The 25,664-nt window shown below is 25.9% G+C and overlaps 1 protein-coding gene across 1 annotated transcript in view; it reads left to right on the forward strand.

Annotated features, from left to right (window-relative positions):
- Nucleotides 1-25,664, forward strand: part of LOC100204488 (nose resistant to fluoxetine protein 6) — a 63,231-nt gene that overhangs the window by 1,467 nt on the left and 36,100 nt on the right. The window contains exons 3-5 of the mRNA XM_065793470.1: nucleotides 1-62; nucleotides 10,377-10,458; nucleotides 21,613-21,749. The exon at nucleotides 1-62 is cut by the window's left edge and continues 20 nt beyond it. Of these exons, the coding sequence (XP_065649542.1) occupies nucleotides 1-62; nucleotides 10,377-10,458; nucleotides 21,613-21,749 (281 nt within the window). The remainder of the gene's footprint in view (nucleotides 63-10,376; nucleotides 10,459-21,612; nucleotides 21,750-25,664) is intronic.

Here is a 25,664-nt window from a genome sequence, read left to right on the forward strand (position 1 = left end):
TTGTATGCCAAAGCAATGTACAACTAAAGATATTGGCGTCATTTTAAATGTAATATCTGGAAGTAAGTTTTTTTTTATAAGTTTTAATTTTTAATCCTCAAATAAAATCATTAATCATTATTAATATTATGAAAGATGTATTTTTATAAAGAACATAACATTATCTGTTATATATTAATACTGAATGAAATACTGTTGCTGCTGTTGTTACTTATTTATGCGTATTTGACACGGAGCTCATGGCAGCCAATACATCTGAGTTAATAGTGAGAAAGAGTTGCAGCCCTTTTTTTATAAGAAAATGTGAACAAAAGTGTATGCAAATATCTAATTTATGTAAACTGCGTATGTGCATTGCAGGTGTTCAAATCCTTTTGCTTGCACATTTAATTTTTTAAAAACTTTTCAAACTTTCTAAAATACGAAGTATAACATTTTTAAAGTTCTATAAATGTTATTTAAAAAACATATATAAAGATATTTTATACTATAACAAATGAAAGAGAGAGAATTTTTAAAAAAGCCTAAAATTTCCTTAAAATCAAGAGAAATTTCTTGCGCATAAGTCATGATAGAGATACTTATATTGTTAATGTGCTTAGGTTATTAGTTAAGTTTGCGTGTTTAACACATATTAAAGAGACAACTTTCTTTCGTATAGGAAAAAAGATTTTACACTCCAACTTTTATTTTTTTCAAAAATAATTAATGGGGCAATGGTTCGAATAAGCTACAGATGGTCTGGAAAAAAAAAGAATAAAAACTTATTAGAAAGTTAAATTAAGTTTCTTAAGAACTAAGAAATTTTTTAAAATTAAGAAGTTTCTTAGTTCATAAGAATTAAGAAATGTCTTAAAAATTAAGAAATTTCTTATGAATTAAGAAATTAAAAAATTTAAAACCTAAATTAAGTCTTCATAAAGAAAAATTAGTAGTATTACACCACTTACTAATAACTATTAAAATAAAATTATATAAAGAATAAGTATCCAAAGGATCGGTGTGATTTATATTTAAATACATATTTATATTTAAATATATATATACTTAAATAAATATATTTAAATATATATATATATATATATATATATATATTATATATATATATATATATATATATATATATATATATATACATACACACGCATTTATAAATTTTTTTCCTAAATAGTAATTTTGCTCAAAATTTTTTTTTTTATTGTTCCTTTTATTTTATTTAGCATTTTATTTTATTTTATTTATTATTTTATATAATTTAAAATTATATAAAGTATCCAAAAGGATCGGTGTGGAATAGGTTTACCATGACCTGTGTTACAACATATTTCAAGCAAGTGTCCTAAATATGGTACTAATATCCGAACCACTAATAAACAGCGGTTCGTACAATGGGTACCAAAGCGTTTAAAATTTTCAAGTTAATTATATTATAAATTTTTTTTCAAAACTTTAAAAGGTAGACAATATGTGTAGTTTTTCTATATACATTTATATTCTTTTTTCTATAAATTATTGAAGTTAGGAGTAAGTATAGAAATGGTTGGTGTGGACCAAGATCTGTATTTTAAGAACCAAGACCTGTATTTTAAGGGTCCGGATTGCTAGTAATACAATATCATTATAAAGAATAGAAATGAAAAAAAGATGTATTAAAGTACCTTCAGACATTGTCAGGAATGCGACTGGATGCCCAAATCTTTGCACACACCTAAATTTAATATTAAATTCTTTATATCACAAACTTAAAATTAAAATGTGTGATGTGAAGAATGTGATATTAAAATTATATTTAAAATATAATTTTTATGCACTCATGGTCTAAACTAAACTTATCATTGCTTATTAAAGAAAAAAAAGAAAACAAAACAATTAAATCAAGAAAAAAAACATTAAAAAGAAAAACAACAACTAATTTTTTTCATTACAATGAAACAATTTAGAAATCACCATTGCAATTAAAAAAATCTTTTTTTTTGAAAGGGAATGCATTGCTTTTCAAGTTAATTTAACAGCACTTATTTAACACAGTCTAAACTAAACTTATCGTTGCTTATTAAAGGAAAAAAAAGGAAAAGAAAAAGAAACAATTAAATCAAGAAAAAAACATTAAAATGAAAAGCTACAATTATTTTTTTTCATTACAATGGAAAAATTTAGAAATCGCCATCACAATGAAAAATTTTTTTTTTTTTTTTTGAGAGGCAATGCATTGCTTTTCAAGTTAAAAATATTTCTGTTTCAAGTAAGAAACTATTTAGCAGGAACCAGAGCAATCAACAATCTGGAGTCATCAGATTTTAGTCTTTAGGGTGAATATGTGTTTACTAAATTTATTTTATTACATTGTAATATTTATTATTATAATATAGAATATTAATAATAGTATAATTTATTATTATTGTGTATTAAATATATATTTTACTAAATTTATAATTTTATAATGTTTTTTATTATATTATAATATAGAATATTATTTAATACTTTATAATTGGTATATCCTATTTTAAATAAAAACAAAATTAAATTTTTTACTTTGTAAATTAAAAGCAAGGTGTAATTGCATCAAAATAACCATGGTAAATTATTTTACAAAAAAGCAGATGTATTTCAAGCAAAATTGCTCTACAATAAACCCTAAAATTCAGCATGTGCATTATTTTACTTTTAATTTCATGGAAAGTAAGTTAAATTTCAAGAAAATTTTTAGTTGATTTATTATGTAAAGTGTTGATGAAAATGATGTCTGCAGCAAAAAATTGAGTTAAAAAATCAATCTTAAAGAACTCAAAAACTTTTTTTTTAAGGAGGAATGAATGACAATGAGGAATGTTAATAAATTAAATAGAATAATTGTAAACAATCAGTAGTAGTAATTTATTACTTTATTTAAAATAGACAGCAAATTGTTACTAGTTTTTCCTACCTTTATAGTATACAGCATTTCCAGAAAAAGAAGAAAATAACAAAAAATAATGAAAGAAAAGTTTGCATCCCAATGCCAAACCCTCAGTTGATGTAGTGGCACTCCTTTGCCGCACATATATATATATATATATATATATATATATATATATATATATATATATATATATATATATATATATATATATAAATTAGTAAAAAACACTTATCTAACTTTTTTTACTAATTTATTATTGCTCTGTTCTTTAAGAACATTGAGCACTCTATTTGTAAAATACACTAACATAATTTACATATATATATATATATATATATATATATATATATATATATATATATATATATATATATATATATATATATATATATATATATATATATATATATATATGTATATATATATATACATATATATCCCCCAAATTATGGAACAGTGATATGTGTATATATATACACATATCACTGTTCCATAATTTGGGGGTGAGTCATCAACAAAAACATCCGAAAAAATCCTTTGGAGGGATCAAAGTACATACCCATGGGATATCAGAACAAGTGATTTTAAAATCAATGATTTCTGTCCGTGAGAGAAATTTGCATTTTAAGTTTTTTCCTATATCGGCTAAATTTGAGAGATGGGTTTTTGACAAAATTTTAGCTTTGGCAACTATATAAAGATTTTTTCTTTCAAAATGTTTATTTTCTGAATAAATAACAAAGGAACAAGAACAGACCAAGACATAAAAACGATTTTTACTTCAAGAATGACTTCTTAGAATGCTTTACTCTAATAGCGAAAAAGTCATTGTTTTAAATATTTCTAAACATGTTTACCGTTATAATCTACAACACAGTTAGCCAAATGAGATCCATATTCTGGGTGAGTCCTGTTTCTCTTGTACCGCTGCCATTGAGGCTTGAAGTTTGAATGCAGAGCTTCGGTGGCCTGCTCACTGTAAAGTCCAAGAGCTTGATTGAGATGAACTGAGACACACGGAAGAACACAGTGTGGGCCTTTGGAGTGATTGAGGTTGGAAGTGCCAGGTAGGCATCTTTGAATTTGTCAATGTGCTCTTGAAAATTGTCATCCAGTTCTGTTCCAAAGCAAGCTGTGAGAACTTTTTCAAATTGTTGAAATGCTTCAACAAATGGAAGTGCTGCATCTACAGCTGCTTTTTGAATTTTTTGTTTTAGAATATCAACATTTTTCAAAAGCTTGTGACAGTGTTGTCCATGAAAATGACCACCATGAAAGGGTTGAAGAGGTATGTTTTATTCCATAGGCAAATCCTTCCCATCTGGCCAAATTTTGGTCAGATTCTTGTACAGATGGTTGACAACTCCCAACAACAAATGCAACTCCATAGGTGGAATTGCTTTCAAAATTAGTGTCTCATTTGTTGCATTAAGCAGAGGTGTGTAAATGTCATTTTCAAAATGCTTCGCACTCTTTAAGTCACTTCCTTTGCTTAACAAATGCTTAATGAGCCTTTCTGATACTTCCAAAAGTTCTCAAGGAACCACAAGTGCCAAGGTTTGAGGAGTCACTATCACACCAACAGCAAGGATGTCTGCTGGCATGGGATTGAAGACCACAGACAATGTTAGCTACTTTCATGTCACATGACAAGATATAGGAAATAGAATTAGCACCTGTCAGCTTCAAAAGGTTTTTGATATTCTCATATGTCTCAGGCATTCCTTCTGATATAGCTATTATTAGCTGTTTCTTTACTCCAAAATCCTTTAATGAAGAGCTTCAAAGCCTAGGAGACTTCAAAACAGGACTGTTTGGTGCTGCAGCTATCTGAAGAACACCCAAACTCATCTTTAGAAAGTCACCTCCACCATCTAATCCAACCTTTACAATGTGTTCTTCAGGGACAGCTCGTGCTGATAAAACAAATTGCAATAGGTGACCAACATTTTTACAATACACAACATCTCTTAGAGTCTCATTGGTTGAACATTTTATTTTAGAAAAAGTAAAATGATCCTTGAGCATCTGTCCATGTTGTGCAAACTTCTTAGCAAAATTTGGCTCAACAAGTCTTTGAGGGGCAATAGAGTTGAGGGTTGAGACAAGCTGTGTCATCTTATTATTGGACAGTCCTGTATTAAGTTGCACAGTTGCAAGGCTTTCAACTGGAAGAGGATCTCTTAACAGTCGAGTTGGAGTAGCTTTGCCTAAAACTTTAAGAGACTTAGTGCATAATCTAAAGCATGTGCATTTAATTAATTCCATTAATGGAATTAATTAAATGCACATGCAAGGAGAAATCATCAATGCAAGGAGAAATCATCAAATTGGTAAACCTTGCACAAAAAAATAAGTACTGTCTTATCTAAGAGTTTATTCTTTCTGTAATTAGAATTTTAAGTTTGAGTTTTAATGAATATTGGCACATATAAGAAACTTACCAAGTTTTAATGGTAATTTAGGACCTCCACCTGATTGAGTCGAACTGTTCCATTTGGAGATGCATCTTGAGTCCCTAACACTGAACATGCCACAATTTTAGCAGTTTTTATGTTTGCTTTTGTTAGGGCAATCAGGTTTGAACTTCTGGCCCCAGCAGTGCATTTATGGGGTAATCCTGGCCCAAGTAATGTTAGACATTTTGCACATCTTATTTCAGTTTTAGTTGACTTTTCATGATTTGTATCAACTGCCAATAGAGATGGTGCTTTGTATTTTGTTTTGCCAATTTGACAAACGATACAATTACAAGGCAGAGAGTTTCTTGCTTGTTGCTTCACAATGATTGAGTTAAAATTATAGAGCTTGGGAAATGGCTTTGTTGATTTCCTTTGTCTATTTTTTGCAAGTGAAAACAACAGTTTGCACACATGCCATAATCGGAAGGCGATCATCTGCAAAGTTTAAGGGTATGGGGCTATGTTTTGTCAATCTGTTGATCAGGAAAGGTGTTAAGCAGCGATCACTCTTTGACATGCAGTGCAGAGAATGCAAACAGAGTTACGACATTCAGAATGAATGTCGTAACTCTGTTTGCATTCAACTTTTTATGAAATATTTTTGTCTTCTAATGTGAAAACAAAGTAAAAATGGTATAAGTTATCAAATGTTTAGGATTAACTGGAAATCAAAACAAAAGTAGAGTAGAGTAGAGTAGAGTAGGGATGTGGCAACACTAATTTTGAGAAAAGCATTAAATTAAAATTTTTAATAGCTTAGAAATTCCTGTAATTAATAATGTTATTTTTGTTATCAAAATAAAAAACTACATTTTTAAAGAATAAAAAGTAATGAATTATAGCCAAAGTTGAAATTTTGTCAAAATCCCATCTCTCAAATTTAGCTGGTATAGGAAAAAACTTAAAATGCAAATTTCTCTCACAGGCGGAAATCGTTGATTTTAAAATCACTTGTTTTGATATCCCATGGGTATGTACTTTGATCCCTCCAAAAGATTTTTTCGGGTTTTTTCATTGATGACTCACCCCAAAATTATGGAACAGTGATATATATATATATATATATATATATATATATATATATATATATATATATATATGTATATGTATATGTATATGTATATATGTATATGTATATATATATAAGCCTTCCCAGGAATCGCGTGCGACCTTCGCACTTCTTGTTCATCCACGTTTGAAATAATTTTTAGACACAATGACCAATGCAGTTTGCAGCGTTTCAATAATTCGTGGCAAAAAGCTAAACTTATCTACTGAGAAAAAAAAAACAATATTAAAAAAATAAAATAAAATTGTAACGAAATATCAAATTTTGATTAAATAAATTAGAAAAATTTAATAACTAAAAAAAGAAAATTAAAAAAATAATTTTTATTCAACTTTTGTATTTTTTTTTAGAGTGGTTGTTATTTTTAGTTACAGAATTTGATACAAGTTGAGGAAAAAAACATATTTTATAACAACAATTTTACAATTTTATAACAATTGAAAGTTTTGATATGCAATTTATTCACAATTTTTACGAAACTAATTTGCTATGTACTCTAGAAATATGAGAAATGTTAATTTTTTTTTCTTATGTTTATTTGTTTTCACATCTTACAGTTTTTAAAAATATCTTTGCTCTGTTTGAAAAAATGTATTTAAAAACTTAAAAAAATGTTTAAATAGACTCCTAAAAATTTCCTTACAAAAATATTCAGTAATATAAAATGCAGATTTTGGAGCGTTGATAATAAAAGTTTATCAGGTAATAAACTATTGGGTTTAATGCACAATTTGGAGAATCCAACAAAAGTGCAGACTATTTCAATGGGGGTAGTGAAAACAACCAAACTTTTTATATTTGAACATTAGTATTAATGATATTTTTTATTATTTTATATGAAAAACTTGTTAAAAAATAAAAAGTATATGCTTTACAAATAAAAAGCAATTAGTTTTCTTGCTTTCCTTTGCATTGATAAAAACAGTTAAGTTTAGCAAAAACATTTGAAAACAAATTTTAAAATTATTTCTAGCACAAATAATAAAGTATTTCATTAATATACTGACTGACAAAAGTCGCGAATAAATTGTATATCCAAAAATGTTTTTGTTTTTATCTACTTTTTTTCTTGACATGTATTAGTTTTGGCAGTGGAAAACAACAAATGCCCTTAAAAAAAGCAAAACAAAAACGTTAAAATATTTAGGTATATTTTTTTTTTGACAAATTTTTTTTTTAGTTTTTTTGTTTAGATATTCTATTTCGTATAGTATTTGTTTCCTTTTTCAAGTATTGCTGTTTTATTCTCTTTTATATTTTGCCACAATTTTTAAAATGCTTACTATATAAAAATATGGTCAAGTTGTCAAAAATAGTTACTTTAAATAGGAAAAACAAGGCGTGTTCCCGAAAAGCCTTGTATATATATAAATATATATATATAAATTTTTTACAAAATTTCCAAGTAAAAAATTAAAAAAAATCACATTTATTGAGTGATTTTATTTAAAGTAATAATATTTAAATAGCATGCATATACATAAATATCAATTAAATATATATTAAAAAGAAAGAATACCAAATTGTTTTATGAAGAAACTCAATTTCCCACCATTAAAAAACACTTTTATTATGTATGTTGCTTTAACAAATACAAAATTGTTACCATAAATATATTATTTAAAATAATTTTTGGCAGAATTATTATAGCGTTATTAACTTATTGAATCTTTTTCGTAGAAACAAAATTTCCTAAATTTTCCTTTGTATGATGAACAAGGATCTTATGGTACTGGTATTAACCCATAATGCCTTTAATCTTGTGAATTCTTCCTCTTGCATATCAGAAAAGCATCCCCATATATTTATCTTCTTTTGATGCTTAACAGTGACTTTTTTACACTCAGGATGATACTTATCATTACTATGTTTCCAAACACTGAATCTTTGATCACATCTAAAGCTAAAAGGAGACTTATCTGACCAAACAACTTTCTTCATTGGGCAATAGTCCAATTTTTATGTTCACTACACTATTGAAGCTTACACACAATGTTGACTTTTGGTAGAAAAGGCGTCTTGATAGCCCAATGAGAATCTAAATTATTCCCCTTATCTAAACAATGAATTATAGTTTTTCTTGAGATGTTGGTAAAACCAGTTTTTTAATTTTATCTCATCTGTAAAAATTCGGCAATTTTTAAATGTAGCTGGAACAATGCATCTATATTTTTTTTGCGTAGTTTTTTTTTTCTTCCTGATCCACATTTACAGGCTGTTTTACAGATGTCATTATACTTTTTTTTTCCACATCCAATCTTGCTTGCAATTTTTCTATGACTCATTCCAAATGATAACCTCTTAACAATTTTACTTTTATCGACATTATTTAGGACCATTTTTATTTACTAGTTGTATATTTATATATCTAATTTTAAAAGTAAAAAATTAGCATACTGCATCATTAATGAATACATATTAGATTTTTTTACATATACAGGGTAAGGTTTAGATTTATCCTGTCTACATGCAGTTAATAGTTAATATTTTTATTTTATGGAAAAATAATAAAATACTTCAAGAGTAATTTAACCGTTATTATGGAATAAGTCTAAATAAGATATTGTTGAGAAAAGAAAAATAAAATACACATCGATCCAACATGAAATTTATTTTTAAAACAATAGCATAAAAGAAACTAAAATTAACAATGTATATTGAAAAAGCAGACATGGTTGTAAATTTTAGTGAAATTCTTTCCGAACCTAATAAAAGTGTCAAAACCTATTAAAAGATATTAAAACATATTAAAAAAGATACATAAATATATATACATATATATATATATATATATATATATATATATATATATATATATATATATATATACATATATATATATATATATATATATATATATATATATATATATATATATATATATATATATATATATATATATATATATACACACACACACAGCCCTCGGAATTCGGGTTGGCTTTTGGCAATGACAACCTAACTGCCAACCTTAAAGTGTTTGAGGTCGACCAAAAATAGTTGACCTCGTTTCTCTGTCTTATGGTAAGACGTTTGTATCAATTTTTTTTGCCGACCTCTATATATATATATATATATATATATATATATATATATATATATATATATATATATATATATATATATATATATATATATATATATACAAAGAAAAAGTATATTTTGGCTTATGTGAAACTCCATTTAAATTTCGGTATGCTAACCATCTAAAATCTTTTAACATTAATAAATATAAAAATGATACCGAATTGTCTAAAGAAATTTGGGACATAAAAGTCAAAATGTTTACACCCTTAATTAAGTGGAAAATTGTAAAACGTTGCAATCCTTATAACACTTCGTCAAAAATTTGCAATCTTTGTTTATACGAAAAATTCCTTATTTTAACATATAAAGGTGATAACTTGTTAAATAAACAAAATGAGTTGATTTCAAAATGCAGACACAAGAATGAATTCCTCTTATCTTTTTTTGACACCGGTGATTAGCTGATATTTTGTTTTTTCTTAGCGACGTTAAGATCCCACTACACAGTATTTTGTAATTTTAGCGGTTTTTTTTGTTTTTGAATTTGTATTCAATGGCTGATGATTGCCGTATAGGCATGAAACTTAAAGTACCATAGAAAAAGTTGTTTTTTTTCTTCGTTAATATATATATATATGTATATATATATATATATATATATATATATATATATATATATATATATATATATATATATATATATAAATATATATATATATATAAAATATATATATGTATAAAATATATATATATATATATATATAATATATATATATATATCCTGATTTTGCTTCATTTTTGAAGCAAGAGTAATTATTATATTAATATATTTAAAATTATAGTAATATAAGTTGACTGTGTAAAAAACTTTTTTCAAGAGTTTTAAAAGTTGAGGTTATATAATATTACTAATATTTAGTTACTCGAAATGGTGTTATTTTTACTCCACCAGTTATTTGTGATTCGCCAATTGAATATGAGAATGGAGCTATTATTTCTATGTAAGAGTTTTTATTTGGTTTATTTTAAATATTTTGTATATACTGATATACGTATACAGGGTGTACCCAAATTAAAGAATGATTTTATTCAAATAGAAAACTTAGCAGTTATTTGTTTTAGGTTTTTTTTTAAATTATTTCATAAAGTACATAGGATAAAGTTGTTTATGGAATAACACATCAGACAAACAGCCTCCATGGTTTTATTGGCACACTTTTGTAAAATTTTCCATAATCATTTTGTATAGATGTAGTTGAATTTTCTTAATGACAGCATTTTTTCTGTTATTCACATAATTATTGTGGGCTTTTTGACATAGACCTTTGACTTCAAATGTAACCTACCATTTAACCCTAACTTCTCAGCTCCATTTTCTGTTTGTTTTTTTCAATTTAAAAAATAGTTAAATGCACTTTTTTTTTCTTAACAAATTCACTTCCAACAAGGCTGCAAATAACCACTAAATAAGTTGCTAGTTAATAGAAAGCAAAACACAGACCCAAAGATAAAGAAAGAAGGCGGTCAGAAGATCAAGTAAGAAGGCGGTCAGAAGACTTTATACAGTTATAGTAAAAGAATGAAACTTTGCTGAATTACGAGTCAAACAAGATTGAGTTTTCTTTGATGGAACAATTAATACTTACTTGAGCAGCAAATATGGTTGTTTTTGTAGAAGAAAAAAAGAAAACGGCAAGTACACTAAAAAAAGGGCAATTTTAGCAGCTAACTAACAATGGATTAAATACATGAGAAGTTGGTGTTAAAAAAACTTTTGCCAAGAAGTTGTAAATTAGTGGAGTATTGCTATTCATCAAGAATTGTAATATTAGCAGTAAACAACTTTTTGTTTAAGGTTAAAATTGACCATCTACTGTATATATATTATATCTTTATATATAAATATATATTATATATAAAGATATAAAACTTTAACCACAACTTATTAATGAAAATTATTTTTTACAAGCATAGAACAGTAATACATATTCACACGCAGGTCTGAGAAATAAATTAGACTCTGATTGCATGCCCCACAATAATAAAATAAATATACTAGAAAGATTACAAAATAAAGAAATAAATTTCAACAAGGAAACAAAGTGATAAAAACGAAAAGTGTTACATAAGATGCAGTTAGCACGAACAGTATTTTTCATAATTAATGGACTTAATTTTTATGTTAAAACTCTTGATATTATTGGAATATATGACATCAGATGACGAATTATTCCAAATATTAACTCTGAGAGAGAAAGAATATATGCAAACATTAAGTTGGCACTTAGAATTTATGACCTTGAGTATAAATATAATTGTATACTAAATAAAAATTTGATGCATGAAGACAAACTAAGTTGTTTAGAAATTTGTAAGATTAAATTTAGTCTTGGTTAAGATGAATTTTGAGTAGTTCCAAATCGAGTATTGAAAGTCTGTTAAAATATCAAAATTTACTTAGTTTGGTTTCTTAGTAGAATGTTGGAATTTTTTGACTGCATTTAACGGGTGATTACTAAAAATCTGGACAAAATTGCTTACATCATATTTCTATATGCAACTAATACTTATTTTTTCATATTTAATACTTATTTTTAATTTTTAGAATGTTGCAAATTTATTCTTCTTTTGAAATATATATTACCTTTTATATAAGTATTTTAAATTTAGTATTAAAAATGGCGTCAAACGAAGAGCTCCAGAGAAAACGTGTGTACCAGTTTTATCAAGAAAATTCAGATAAGCCTAAATCATTCACTGTTTCTCATTTTGAAGCAGAAAACTTATCAAGATCGACTATATATGGAATTATTAAACATGTTGAAGAAGATAAACCATTTGAAAGGCAAACTGGTAGTGGTAGAAAGCCAAAAATAATGACTAAGCGCGCCATCAGTCAACTTACCAAGCTTTTTGACCATAAATGTGGCATTTCTCAGCGTATAGCTTTAAAAAAGTTTAAATGTTCTCAGTCACTTATTTCTAAGACATTGAAAACCAAAACATCAATAAAAAAAAGGAAACAAATGAAGATTCCAAGTCGAACTGAGAGCCAGAGAGCAAAAAACCGACATTTGTGTGGTCAACTTTATAAAGATTTTATTTGGGTTCTTGATGACGAGTCTTATTTTACTCTCTCGAACAGCCAAATTAATGGTAATGATAATTTCTATTCAAATAATATCGAATTAACACCAAACAATGTTAAATTCAAAGAAAAAAAGAAATTTGAAGAAAAATTATTGGTTTACGTGGTTATTTCGCCTTTTGGCCTATCAATTCCATACATTGTACAGTCTGGAACAGCTATTAACCAGCATATTTATGTTGATGAATGTTTGACTAAAAAACTATTACCACACATCAAACAGCTTCCAAAAAATACCAAAAACATATTCTGGCCTGATCTAGCAAGTGTCCATTACTCAAACAAAGCTGTTATGTTTTTGAATGAAAATGGTATAAAGTTTGTAACAAAAAGTGAAAACCCTCCAAATATGCCTGAATATCGTTGTATTGAGGATTTTTGGTCTTGTATTAAAGGAGATGTTTACAAAAATGGTTGGCAGGCAGAGAATTTGGATCAATTACGCTCTAGAATAATTTACTGTTTTAAGAAATTCGACAAAGAGCTGGTACAACGCTTGGCAGAGTCTACTAGCAGAAGACTCGACACAATAAGAAGACAAGGTCTTGTTGAATTAAAATAAACGTTTTTATTAAAATTAGAATAAATTTGCTATTTTATTCTTTTTAAAACAATAAAATAGGTCTTCTAGATTAAAAGTTATTTAATTTTTAGTTTTGTCCAGATTTTTAGTAATCACTCATTATTAATTCAGTGCAGTACAGTGACCAGACTAGAGAGCAATATTCTATAATTAGGACTTATGTTAGCAGTAAAGGTTTTTACGAAAATATGTGGAACATGACTTTTAAAACAATTAAGTATTAAATATCCTCTCATGTTTGCTGCACAGACAGCATTTGAAATATGATTTTTGTAAATTTATTTTTTTAGTTTAGAAAAAATATTTTTAGTTTATTTTTGGATTATTATATCAAGTTAAATTTTGAACTCCTAATTCATAATTGAAATTTATGTTTACAAAATGAAGCAGGTGCTATTCTAAGTTTAAAACACTTATTGCTGACAATTTTTCACCACCATTTTTTGACCAGATAAAAACATTATTAGTGGCAACAGCTTGTTGGTGCTATTTGGATTGTAAAAATAAATTCTGCAAAAAAGATTTTAGAATGAATATCTTGAAGCAAAAGTATATTCCACCAAAGTATATATATATATATATATATATATATATATATATATATATATATATATATATATATATATATATATATATATATATATATATATATATATATATATATATATATATTATATATAGAAATTTCCACTGGGTTATGGACACCAGCATCATCAGCTCATAAAATATTACAAAATTTTTTGAACATTAAAAAACAGTTTAATAATAATTTTTTTTAACTGACGTCAGCAGTTAAATGGCTTCTTTTTTCGTTACGCAAGAATATCCAAAATTTAGTTTTGACAAATTGCCCATTATCGAGAGTTATTCCGCCATTCGATGGGAAACATTGGTGCTCAATTATTGGCACACCTAATTATGGAATATCTAACTACTTAGTTAAAGCAATACTTAAATAAAAATAAAACATGTTTGAAAAATTCTTTTAATTTTATTAAAAGCAAACTCATGGAGTGTAGACAAAAATGAAGTTCAAGTTTCATTCGATGTAATAAACCTGTATCCATCAATTCCACTTAAAAAAGCTACTTTAATTCTTATAGATCAATTAAATAAAGATGATTCCTACAGATGTTCTACCAAGCTTACTATATCAGAAACAAAAACACTTATAGAGCTTTGTTTACATTGTTGCTATTTTTTGTGGAACAATGAGATCGATGAATTGGAGAATTCCGGTCCTATTGGTCTTTTATTCATGGTTGTATTGGCAGAATCTTTTCTGCAACATCACAATGAAAATGCCTTCAAAATTGCAAAGACATTAAATCCTCCTCTCGACTTAAAATCCTATTTAAGATACATTGATGATAGCCATGCTAGATTTTCAAACATCCAAGAAGCAGAGAAGTTCAAAATAATCTTAAATAAACAACACCCTATTCAAAGGTTATGTTCACAGGGCATACTCCATATGCAGTGTTACACATTTAAAAAATGAGATAAACTTTCTTATTCAAGTTTTTAATGAAAATGGGTACACTGAAAGCCAACTAAAAAGTATTGCAAATCAAATTAGGAAAAACGGTCCGTAAAGAACAATAGAATTCAATCTGAAAACAATGCTTTCCCAACAGTATCATTACCGTGGATACCTTCACTATCACCAAAGTTAAGGAAAATATATTTAGAAAAGTTGGCTATAGAGTAGTTTTTAAATCAAATCCTAATTTAAGAACAATATTAACATGTAAAAACAAATCTAGATTGCCCCAAAATAGCCAGCCTGGTACATATTTAGTTGAATGCAATTGCTCAAAAAAATATGTAGGAGAAACAAAATTACAAATTAGAACAAGAATTCAACAGCACCAAAAAAGTTTAAATGATGGCAAACATTATCAGTCTGCAATTGCAACACATAGCAAGTTTTGCTCTGAAAAAATAAATTGGGAGAAAACTAAAACTCTTAAAGTTGAAATAAAAAAATTCAACCGTAAAGTACGAGAAGCACTCAAAATACAGAAGCACCAATGTTTCCCATCGAATGGCGGAATAAATCTTGATAATGGGCAATTTGTCAAAACTAAATTTTGGACTCCATTTTTTATATTCTTGCGTAACGAAAAAAGAAGCCATTCAACTGCTGACGTCAATTAAAATTTTTTTTTATTAAACTGTTTTTTAATGTTCAAAAAGTTTTGTAATATTTTACGAGCCGATGATGCTGCTGTCCATAACCCAGTGAAAATTTCTCAAAACAAATTATTATTTGTATTAAGAGAATTCGTATTTTTTGATGTTTTCTTAATAATATAACATACACTCTTATACACGATGTCTACAATCAAATCATATATATATATATATATATATATATATATATATATATATATATATATATATATATATATATATATATATATATATATATAGAGAGAGAGAGAGAGAGAGAGAGAGAGAGAGAGAGAGAGAGATTTGTCAAGCAGTAGCCACTACATTATAGTGTGTTCTATACAGTAATGTCAAACAGTAGATGCTTAATTATAGTATGTTTAATTCTAAACAGTAATATCAAGCAATAGCTGTTGCATTATAAAATCTATTAGTGCTTGAAATATTTTTTAATTCAAAATTTGTAACTAATAATTTTTTAAGTTAAATAAAAAGGATCAAGACCTAATAAAAATTAATTCTGTTGTCTAGTTTTGGATATCCAATGTCATACGCATGACTTTTTCTGATTATTCATAAACATTCAAAGATATGATTATTTATAGATATTCATAAATTCATGTTTTTTTTGTAATATGAACATGATTTACAAATAAGAAGAATATTTGTTAAATCTATTTAAGTAATGTTTGATTTGCTGCGACTTTAGAAAACAAATACTTACTTATGTTTATGTTTTACATAAATGATGCGATCATAATTTAACAGCATTTTAATTAGAGGTTTCCGGATATAATTTATATATATATACACACACAGTGAACGATCTATATAAACAACATTCTTTATAAGCTACTTCTAGTTCAACTTTTCTGTATACTTCCAGATGTTTTTTTTTAACAAAAGGTGAGACCGAATATAATAATTATAATGTCAAATATTTGTCAATCTGCTTTTTATTTCTATATATATATATATATATATATATATATATATATATATATATATATATATATATATATATATATATATATATATATATATATATATATATATATATATATATATATATATATATATATATATATATATATATATATATATATGTGCTTTCTGAAGGTATTAGCACACTCATAATTTTTTAATACAGTCAACTTCAAATCAAAATAAACAAGCAACTAATTTTAATTTCAGACCAATTTTTTTTTTTAGCAAAAGGTGAGACCATATAAAATAATTGTAAAATATTTATCAACCTGTATAAAATAATTGTCAAATATTTATCAACCTGTTTTTTATTTCCATGAATTAATTAGAAGTTTAATGACTACTATGAAAAATGAGAGAAAATAAGTGTACAAAAGAATTAGCACACTCATTTAAAAAGTATTAGCATTTATACTTTTTTGTATTCTTTTTAATTGATTTTTGTTATAATTCAGACATTCCCTCAAAATCAGTGAATGCACCATTAAAATAATGCTTAAAAACTACAACGAGTTTAGCATAGTTGAAGACAAAAACTGATCTGGTTGTTCTAAAAAAATGTTGGAAAAAGAATAAAAATGAAGCAATTATGCTTCGTATATGCAACTTAAGCATTAGCATAGCTGAAGTTGCGTCAGATCTGAATTCAAAAAAGGATGCACACTAAGTTAATTGATCAACAAATAGCAAGTTAATGAAGAAAAATTAACTTAACTTGTACCTTGAAACAAATATGCCACTACTAAGCATCGAAGACCATCTCAAGAGAATAAAATGGTGCAAAAAAAGAGCTGCATGTACTGTATACCAATGGACAAAAGTAGTTTTTTTAGACGAGTTGAACTTTGAACATATCAATCGGAAGAAATGGATTTTAGAAAAGAGACAAAAAGAACAAAAATGAAAAATACAATCCTTGTTTTATCATGTCAATGCTCAAGGAGAAATTTAGGGCTACATTGCTGGATCTAGCACTGGCTTGGCGCATCTTTACACTGATTGCCTCAATCAACTGCAACTTTCAAAAAAGCAAGCCTGCTAACTTGGTGTAGCTCAAGACTCAAATGCAAGCGTTGTGGAATATCGGGCCACAAGATCTAATCAAAAAACTTATAGATTCCATGCCACATAGAGTCTTGACATGGCTTAAAACAAAGGTTTCCATAATAAATATTAAATTTTCTTTTTTTATAGAATTTAAATAATCTTCGAAAGATTGTAAGTTTGCTAATACATATAAAGGGCACTTACAATCTTTCGATTCAATTTTCATACAGATTCAATTTTCAATTGCTGAATAATTGAAAATTCAAATAAGGAAATCACTTATTAATGCGTCTGAAAAAATAACTCAAAATCTTGTAAACTAAATGCCAAGAAGTGTAAATCAACCCTTAGAGAAGAAAGGTAGCTCTTCAAAACATTTGATTTTTTTAATTGTTTTCCTTTAGTTAATTGGTATTTTTATTTATTATTTGAAATATATCTTTAAGTGGAATTTTCCTTTTACTAACATAAATAACATAAATTTACACAACTTCATTATTTTTCAATTTTTGGTATCAAAATCATTGTAACTGATTTCGATATTTTGTATATACTTTACTTAAAATAATTTAAAAAATGCAACTGAGTTTTCATTTTATTTTATTTTGAATTAATGCTTTAGGAAAAAATTGAAGTGAGCCCTAATTTATGGCCAATGAGATAAAAGTATATATATATATACAGGTGTGATATATTTATATTGTGTGAAAAATATTAGAATCATCTACAAATTTTACTGATTTCTCAGTTTAAAACATGTTTGTTTAGATTTTTAATGTTATGCATGATTTGAATACTTTTTGAAAATACACATACAATATGTTTTCATGGCTATTTTGACATGTTCTATCTTTACTAGTAAAGTTTTAAATGGTTGCGGGAAAATATGTGCATACCAAACAGCATAAGAGACACTTTGTCTGTTTTATTCGTATTTTGAACCTTTGATACTCATAACAAACAAATCATAAAAAAAAATTAACAAACTTATTAATCATTAGTTTATTCAATCCACTTCAACGGCTGTGCTCTAACAAACTAAGTCTTAATACCAACAAAACTGAACTCATTATTTTCAAATCAAGTCAATCTAAAATGTATAAAAACCTAAACTTTAGACTAAGTGGCCAAAAAGTCTTTCCCATAGTTTCATTAAATTATCTTGGAATCAAAATTGATTCAAATCTATTTTTTTGTCTCATCTTAAAAACTTAGTAGTGAAATTATGTAGATCAAATGGGATGGTAACCAAAATTCATCACTATGAAACTTTACTCAATTTATACCATGCAATTTTTAGATCACATCTAAGATTTGCTTGTCAGGTTTGGGGACAAAGCAAGTCTCATGCTTTTTTAAGATTATCTAACCTACACAACAAGGCTTTAAAAATAATTTACTTTCAACAATATCATTCTAATTCTGACATCCTTTACTTTCTATCAAAAATACTCAAATTGTGTGATCTTGTTTATCTATTAAATTGTCTATTTGTCTGAAATCATAAACAAGTAAACCTCCCTCTGTCATTCTCCAATTTTTTCACCACTAAAATAAGTTCTTGTTATTATCTTTGATCTTTTAGTAACTTAAAATTATCTATCCCATATTGTTATTCAGTAAGATATGGTGATAATTCACAAACCAATCCATAAAATTGTGGAATAATTTACCTCTTCATTTTCAATCACTCAACTTTATCTCACAATTTAAAAACCATCTTGGCTATTTGTTAGAAAAATGTAAAATGTTAAGCTCGTCGTAAATTATTATTGTTATTGTTATTAGTACTATTATTATATGTGATGTTAATATTGTTTACATTTTGTTTACATTTTGATTACTGCCATTATTACTTATTAATATTGTTTAAAATTTATCTGTGATATTTAATAATATTATTACTATTATTGTTGTTATTATTATTGTTGTTGTTGTTGTTATTACAATTACTAATATATTCATTACTATTGTCATTACTATATTTAATAGTATTGTTGTTATTATTATTGTTGTTGTTGTTATTACAATTACTAATATAATCATTACTATTGTCATTACTATATTTAATAGTATTGTTGTTATTATTATTGTTGTTGTTATTACAATTACTAATATAATCATTACTATTGTCATTACTATATTTAATAGTATTGTTGTTATTATTATTGTTGTTGTTGTTATTACAATTACTAATATAATCATTACTATTGTCATTACTATATTTAATAGTGTTGTTGTTATTATTATAATTCTCCTTGCTGAATTTACTTCAATATTATTATATGATTGCTATCATCATTTAATTGGTGTTTAGTTTAGTACTCGTGCTATTTGTAAATAACCATGAAATGTAAAAACTTTTATTTCAGAATATATTGTTATTGTTATTGGTACATACCCTGTGAAAGACAGTACAAGTACAACTTTATGAGCAATTTCACTACCTTAGTTAAAGCAAAATTTAGAGGTTGAGCTAAAGTCCTATTAAAACTGCATTTTCTCAGATTGTAAAAAAAAAGAGTTTAAGAAAAAATTTTTATAGCTGAAGTTTACCCATAATGCTCAGACTTAGTTGAAAAAATGGTCATAATAACACCTTTCATACTATTTTGATTTTTTTAGTGAAAAAAAAAAAAAATTTTAAAGCAAATTAGAGCAAAATAATATCAATGTTTATAGCAGTTGTGTCAAGTTATCCAATATCCAATTATATCCAATATCCAAATATATCCAATTTTTCATATGCAACCTAGATCTTTAAAAAATTGAGTTACTAAATTCAAATTGTTTGCTACATTTTTGATCCAGAACATATATCATATAGATTGGTTAATGATTGTCTTGTTAAAAATTTCCAATCTTCCATGGCCTAGAAGTTCATCAGATATGAATCCAATTTAAAACATAAAAGTATTCAACATTCAGAGAGCTTCACAGCATAATATACATACAAAATCTCATTGATTTTGCTTTAATTTTTATCTTCTATAACATAGATAACAAATTGTCACTAGTTTTTCATATTTTTATAGCATTCAACATTTAAAAAAAAAGAAGAAAAAACAAATAGTATTGAAAGAAAAGATTGCTGCTCTATGTACTATGACATATATAGATCATTGTTTACTAGTTATCTTTATAGCATACAGCTTTTTCAGAAAAAGAAGTAAAAAAAGAAGAAAAATGAAAAAAAGATTGTTGCTTCATCCCAAATCCTTAGTCAATGTAGTGGCACTTCTTTGCGGCAGCAGGCTATAAGAAAGTCGATGTATGTACTGAAGCCCCCAGCAGCAGGCTATTTTTTTAAGTAAGGTATCACACTGCTTCTAAACACCCATTTATATATATATATATATATATATACATATATATATATACACACACACACACACACACACACACACACACACACACACACACACACACACACACACACACACACACACACACACACACACACATTCAGGTCCCTTAAACCTCCCTTTAGATAAAAAAATCTTAACTCAGTTTTTTTATGTGCTGTTGTGAATAATTATCTAATATTTAGTACATGCTGAAGTCCATTTTCTATTTAATGGGTCCCTAATATTATAAAAAAATAGTTTTTTAAAAATGGGTCAACCTGGTACTCAAATAAAGCAGGGTTTTATTAAAGTTCTAAAATTGCTAATCGTTTTTTTTTTTAATTATTTAAAAAAAAGTATTAATGAAAAGCTTGTAAAATTTTCAGTTTTTTATTTTTAATACAAAAACTGTAGTTTTTATGCCATAAAATTTAAAAAAAGAATGCTTTCATGAAGTAACTATTATTTTTGGAATTTTCATAAAGTTAAGCTTCATTTGAGTACCAAGTTCAGAACTTTTTTAAATAATATTAGGGACCCGTTAAATGCACTAAATATTGATAATTGAATTTAAATTTTTCTAGAAGGATAACCACTGCACATAAAAAAAACTGAGTTGAGATTTTTTATCTAAAGGGAAGGGGTTTAAAGGACCATTATATATATATATATATATATATATATATATATATATATATATATATATATATATATATATATATATATATATATATATATATATATATATTATTGTTATATAGTTATTGTAACACTAGGAAATAGTTTTACTTTTTATTAAAAGTGCATTTTTTATAATAATCATAAAACTACTGAATTTATTTTTGCATGTTGATTTTATTTTTCACAGAATATTATGTGGATTGCTTCTATTACTAACTCTCTTCGGTACTTTGTTGGATGGTAAAACTCTACCAAGGCTTAAACATACTGAACAAGATAAAGTACTCTTAGTTAATGATGTTGAGCACCATGATCCTTCCAATAGTAAACATTTTTTATTTTGTTTGACAAGTATTGCTTAGTATGAGTTTAATTTTTTTTTTAATTATACTGCAATTCAGAAGTTTAAGATTCAAGAGTACTCCTCTCTGGGTACCGCAAAAAAGTTAATAAAAGTATGATTACCAGTTAATTTTTATCTTTAAAAAAATTTTCAAGGTATCACCTTTTTAAAAAATTGACATTAAAATTAAAATATTTAAAAAAATTAAAATTATCGACAAAAAGGTGAAGTTTATTATAAAATAACTTCCTAGTCTTTTAATGTTATTTATAAAATTTGAAAATAATTTTTTAGTTTTACATCAACATCATTAGACTGCTCTAACTTGGTGAAAAAATAATTTGCTGGAAATTAATTTAGAAACATAGTATGTCTAGTAAGTTAGAACACAGTATGCTTAGTAAGTTAGAACCAATGATATTATAGTACTATACTGTAATTTAGTAAAATTGTACTATGTCATTTTATGCATACTTGCATAATAAGATTTAATAATCACATTAATTATCTTTTTAAACAGTTTTACAAGTATTTTTTAGCTTAAAATTTCACGAATGTCACGGATAGATATATGTTTAATGGTTTATATATTCTTTGAACTGAAGAACTATTCTTTTGCTTCTTTTTTAATGTTTCTTGCTGTACTGCAATCTATTTATTACACTTTTCATCTTATATGGTGAAAATTGCATGTCTGCTCATTAAACTATTCAAGGAAGTAGCCACTCACCTTCCAGGAAATCACCAGCTGTTTACCTAAAAACTAAATAAACTTATTATTAATTTGATTTATCATTAAAATGTTTAAAGAAAATAACAATTACCACTCTGCAATAGTCTCTCGCATCCTTGTAACTTTGAGCAAAACTTCCAATCAAAACTGAATAGTTAACGCTGTTAACATCCAAAGACATTATGAAAAACTTTAATAAACTTTTTTATTGTTTCCAAGAAGGGGTACAGTTAATTAACAGGTATTATCAACTCAGGTTTGTTATAACTTTTAAGTATCTTTCATTTACACATGTTTCCTTCAAATGTTTCTGTGTGATAATCTTTGTAAAGGTATCTAATGCTCTTGACCTAATCAGTAAATTCTGATCAAAGATGCATTGATGATTCTAGATGGTTAACAAATCTCATCAGTAGCTGAAGTTCTGGTAATAGAACTTCTTTATTAAACTTAGGGGTTTGTCATCATTTTGAGCAGACAAAGATTGACGACATTCTAAACGTTATATAACCTTTTATCCTTTTTAAAATAATAAATTTATGATAAATGATACATTTTGAATTTATTTACTATTATTTATTCCTTACAAAATGTTAATTAACTTAATGTCAGAAACCAATAAGTACTTGCATTCATTTTTAAATTATTTTTATTGAAAAATCTACTTCTTATTAAAACTTTTATAAATGGGTCAAATGATGAAGAACAGTGAGCGCCTTAGGCAAAATGAATTACACTACAGTGGAGAAAATAGAATTAGTCTCACCATGTACTGATCCAATATTTTGCAAATCTGTAAACAAATTTGTGTGCTGCATATTTTGTATCCACACACTTATAATTATTGTTTAAAACAACAACTTTTTAGATTATAATAAAGCATAATTTAATTGAAGTACATCTGATAAATTCATAAAATATTGCATATTTGAAGTTATTAAAAATTCAGGAAGCAATACTAAATACTAAATAAGCGTAAAAACAAAATATATACTGTATTTTCTTGTATATAACGTAAATGAGGCTAATTCTATTTTCTCCACAAATTGAATACTTTTATTTTTTTTTCTTTTGTAATTAATGAAGCATACCAATTTATAAATTTTTTAGTTGTAGTAGAAGATAATAAGAAATAAAGTAGATTTAATAATTGTTTTACTGCTGTTTTTGTTAAATTAGAACAAAAAATAAAGGTGAGGCTAATTCTATTTTCTTTACTGAAGAATAAAGGAGAGTTATTTTTTGAACAAGGCATATTTAGATAGATGTCAAGACAAAAATAAAAATTAATAGAAGAGTATTTAAAATTATACAAATTTAAAGACAAAAAATAAGACAGTGCACCCAAATGATATTAACAATAATAAAATATATACTTTTTATAAACACTTGAAATAAACAAAGATATACAACAAATATAACACCAAACAGAAACATACAAAATAAAATATTGACTTTAAAATAAATGCATGCATTCAGTAATGTAAGGTCTAAGAATAGAAAAAAAAACACATTAATGCTGTGTAAACATAATTTTTGTAATGATTAAGTAATTAACTTTTTCTCAGAGTTATGTTTATTATTACTAACATTGTAGAAGATCGACACTAATAACTAGTTTATCCCATCAGATAAATATCATCACCACTTATTCTATATCCCATGACTTATACCTATTACATACTGCAGTAAAAAATGACTCACTATAAATGGCCACTACATTGTAAGTGTTGTTTGGGTGCAAAAAGTACATAATCTTGTTTAAAATGGTACCACCTTCCTTAGACAACAGTGGAGCCATATAATTTAATATTTTTTATCTACAATAAAATAAAAATACATAATCAAAAATATAAATCTTCTTAAAAAATGTTTTTGACCAACTTGAAGCATTCTTATGATGTTGATATATAAATATGTAAATTTGTAAATATGTAAATATGTAAAATTTCACCTTTCTATTAATATATTTAACTTAACTTTAACTTAACTTTTTTCAGGATACTCTGAGCGTAAACTTTTTTAGGGTACCTTAAGTAAAAGCTTTGTTGAGGTACTCTGAGTTTAAACTTTAAATTTACACTCAGAGTACCTCAATAACCTGTTATATACATGCCATTAAAATTTTGTGGACACAAAAGGTGAAAAGTGTTCTGAATTTTTAATGACACAAAAATGGTTCATTTGAGGTCACAAAGTTAGCTTAGTGAGAGATTGAGAAAATTTTGAGCTTTAGTGCATGCAGAGTCAGTTGTACTAGTGCCAACCATTTAGTGTCATGGGCATTAAATCACCAATAGCATTAGCAAAGCTCAAGTTAAAGCAAAAAAATGTAATTGCGAAAAAAAAAAAAAATTAAAGCGTACTATTAAAAATTTAAGTATAATAAATTTTTTCATTCAAATGACTTTTAATTTGTTTTCATTAAATTTTTTCATTTAAATTGTTTTGGAACAAAAAGTAAAAGAAAAAAATTTGGTCCTATAAATCGAATTATATTTCCTTTAAATATATGCTTAAATTATTTTTTTAGAAATTTTTTTGAACAGAAGTAAAATAGTTTTTTTTTTTTTATTCAAATTTTTTATAATTTAATTTTGATTTAACGTTTGCAATAATCCCTGGTTTCATGTTTGCAGTAGAGTTTCTACTATTCAAAAAAATTAATGAACTATTCAAAATGTTTACGATTTAAATAAAACTTTCTTTCTCACTTGCACTATGTTCTAAATCTGATATTGTTACTGTAGCTAGATATATGTTTAACTTTCAGGAATGATCCTTGGGTACTATGGATGCCGCTGCAATTAAATTATTATGCGATTTTTTAATTTTTCTTTATTATTTTAAGTTTCTTTATTCTTTTAGATTATTTTAAGTTTTTTTTAATTTTTCCAAATTTTTTGAAATTTCAAATTTTAATTGCTAAATGATTTGAATAAAAGAATTTTGGAAGACTAAAATTCTATAGTTCAAATAGATTTAAAAAAAAAAAAATCCTTAATACAACTTGTGTATTTATAGAAAATATTTAATCTTGATATCACTTTAAATAAGATGAAAAAATAAAAAAATGGTATTGTGTTTTTCATATTCTATTCAAGATTTTTTGTTATAATAATTTTTAGTTAGGAGCTTATATTATGCGTAAACAACATAAGAT

Source organism: Hydra vulgaris, chromosome 03, assembly GCF_038396675.1.
Source record: "Hydra vulgaris chromosome 03, alternate assembly HydraT2T_AEP".
Lineage (NCBI taxonomy): Eukaryota > Metazoa > Cnidaria > Hydrozoa > Anthoathecata > Hydridae > Hydra > Hydra vulgaris.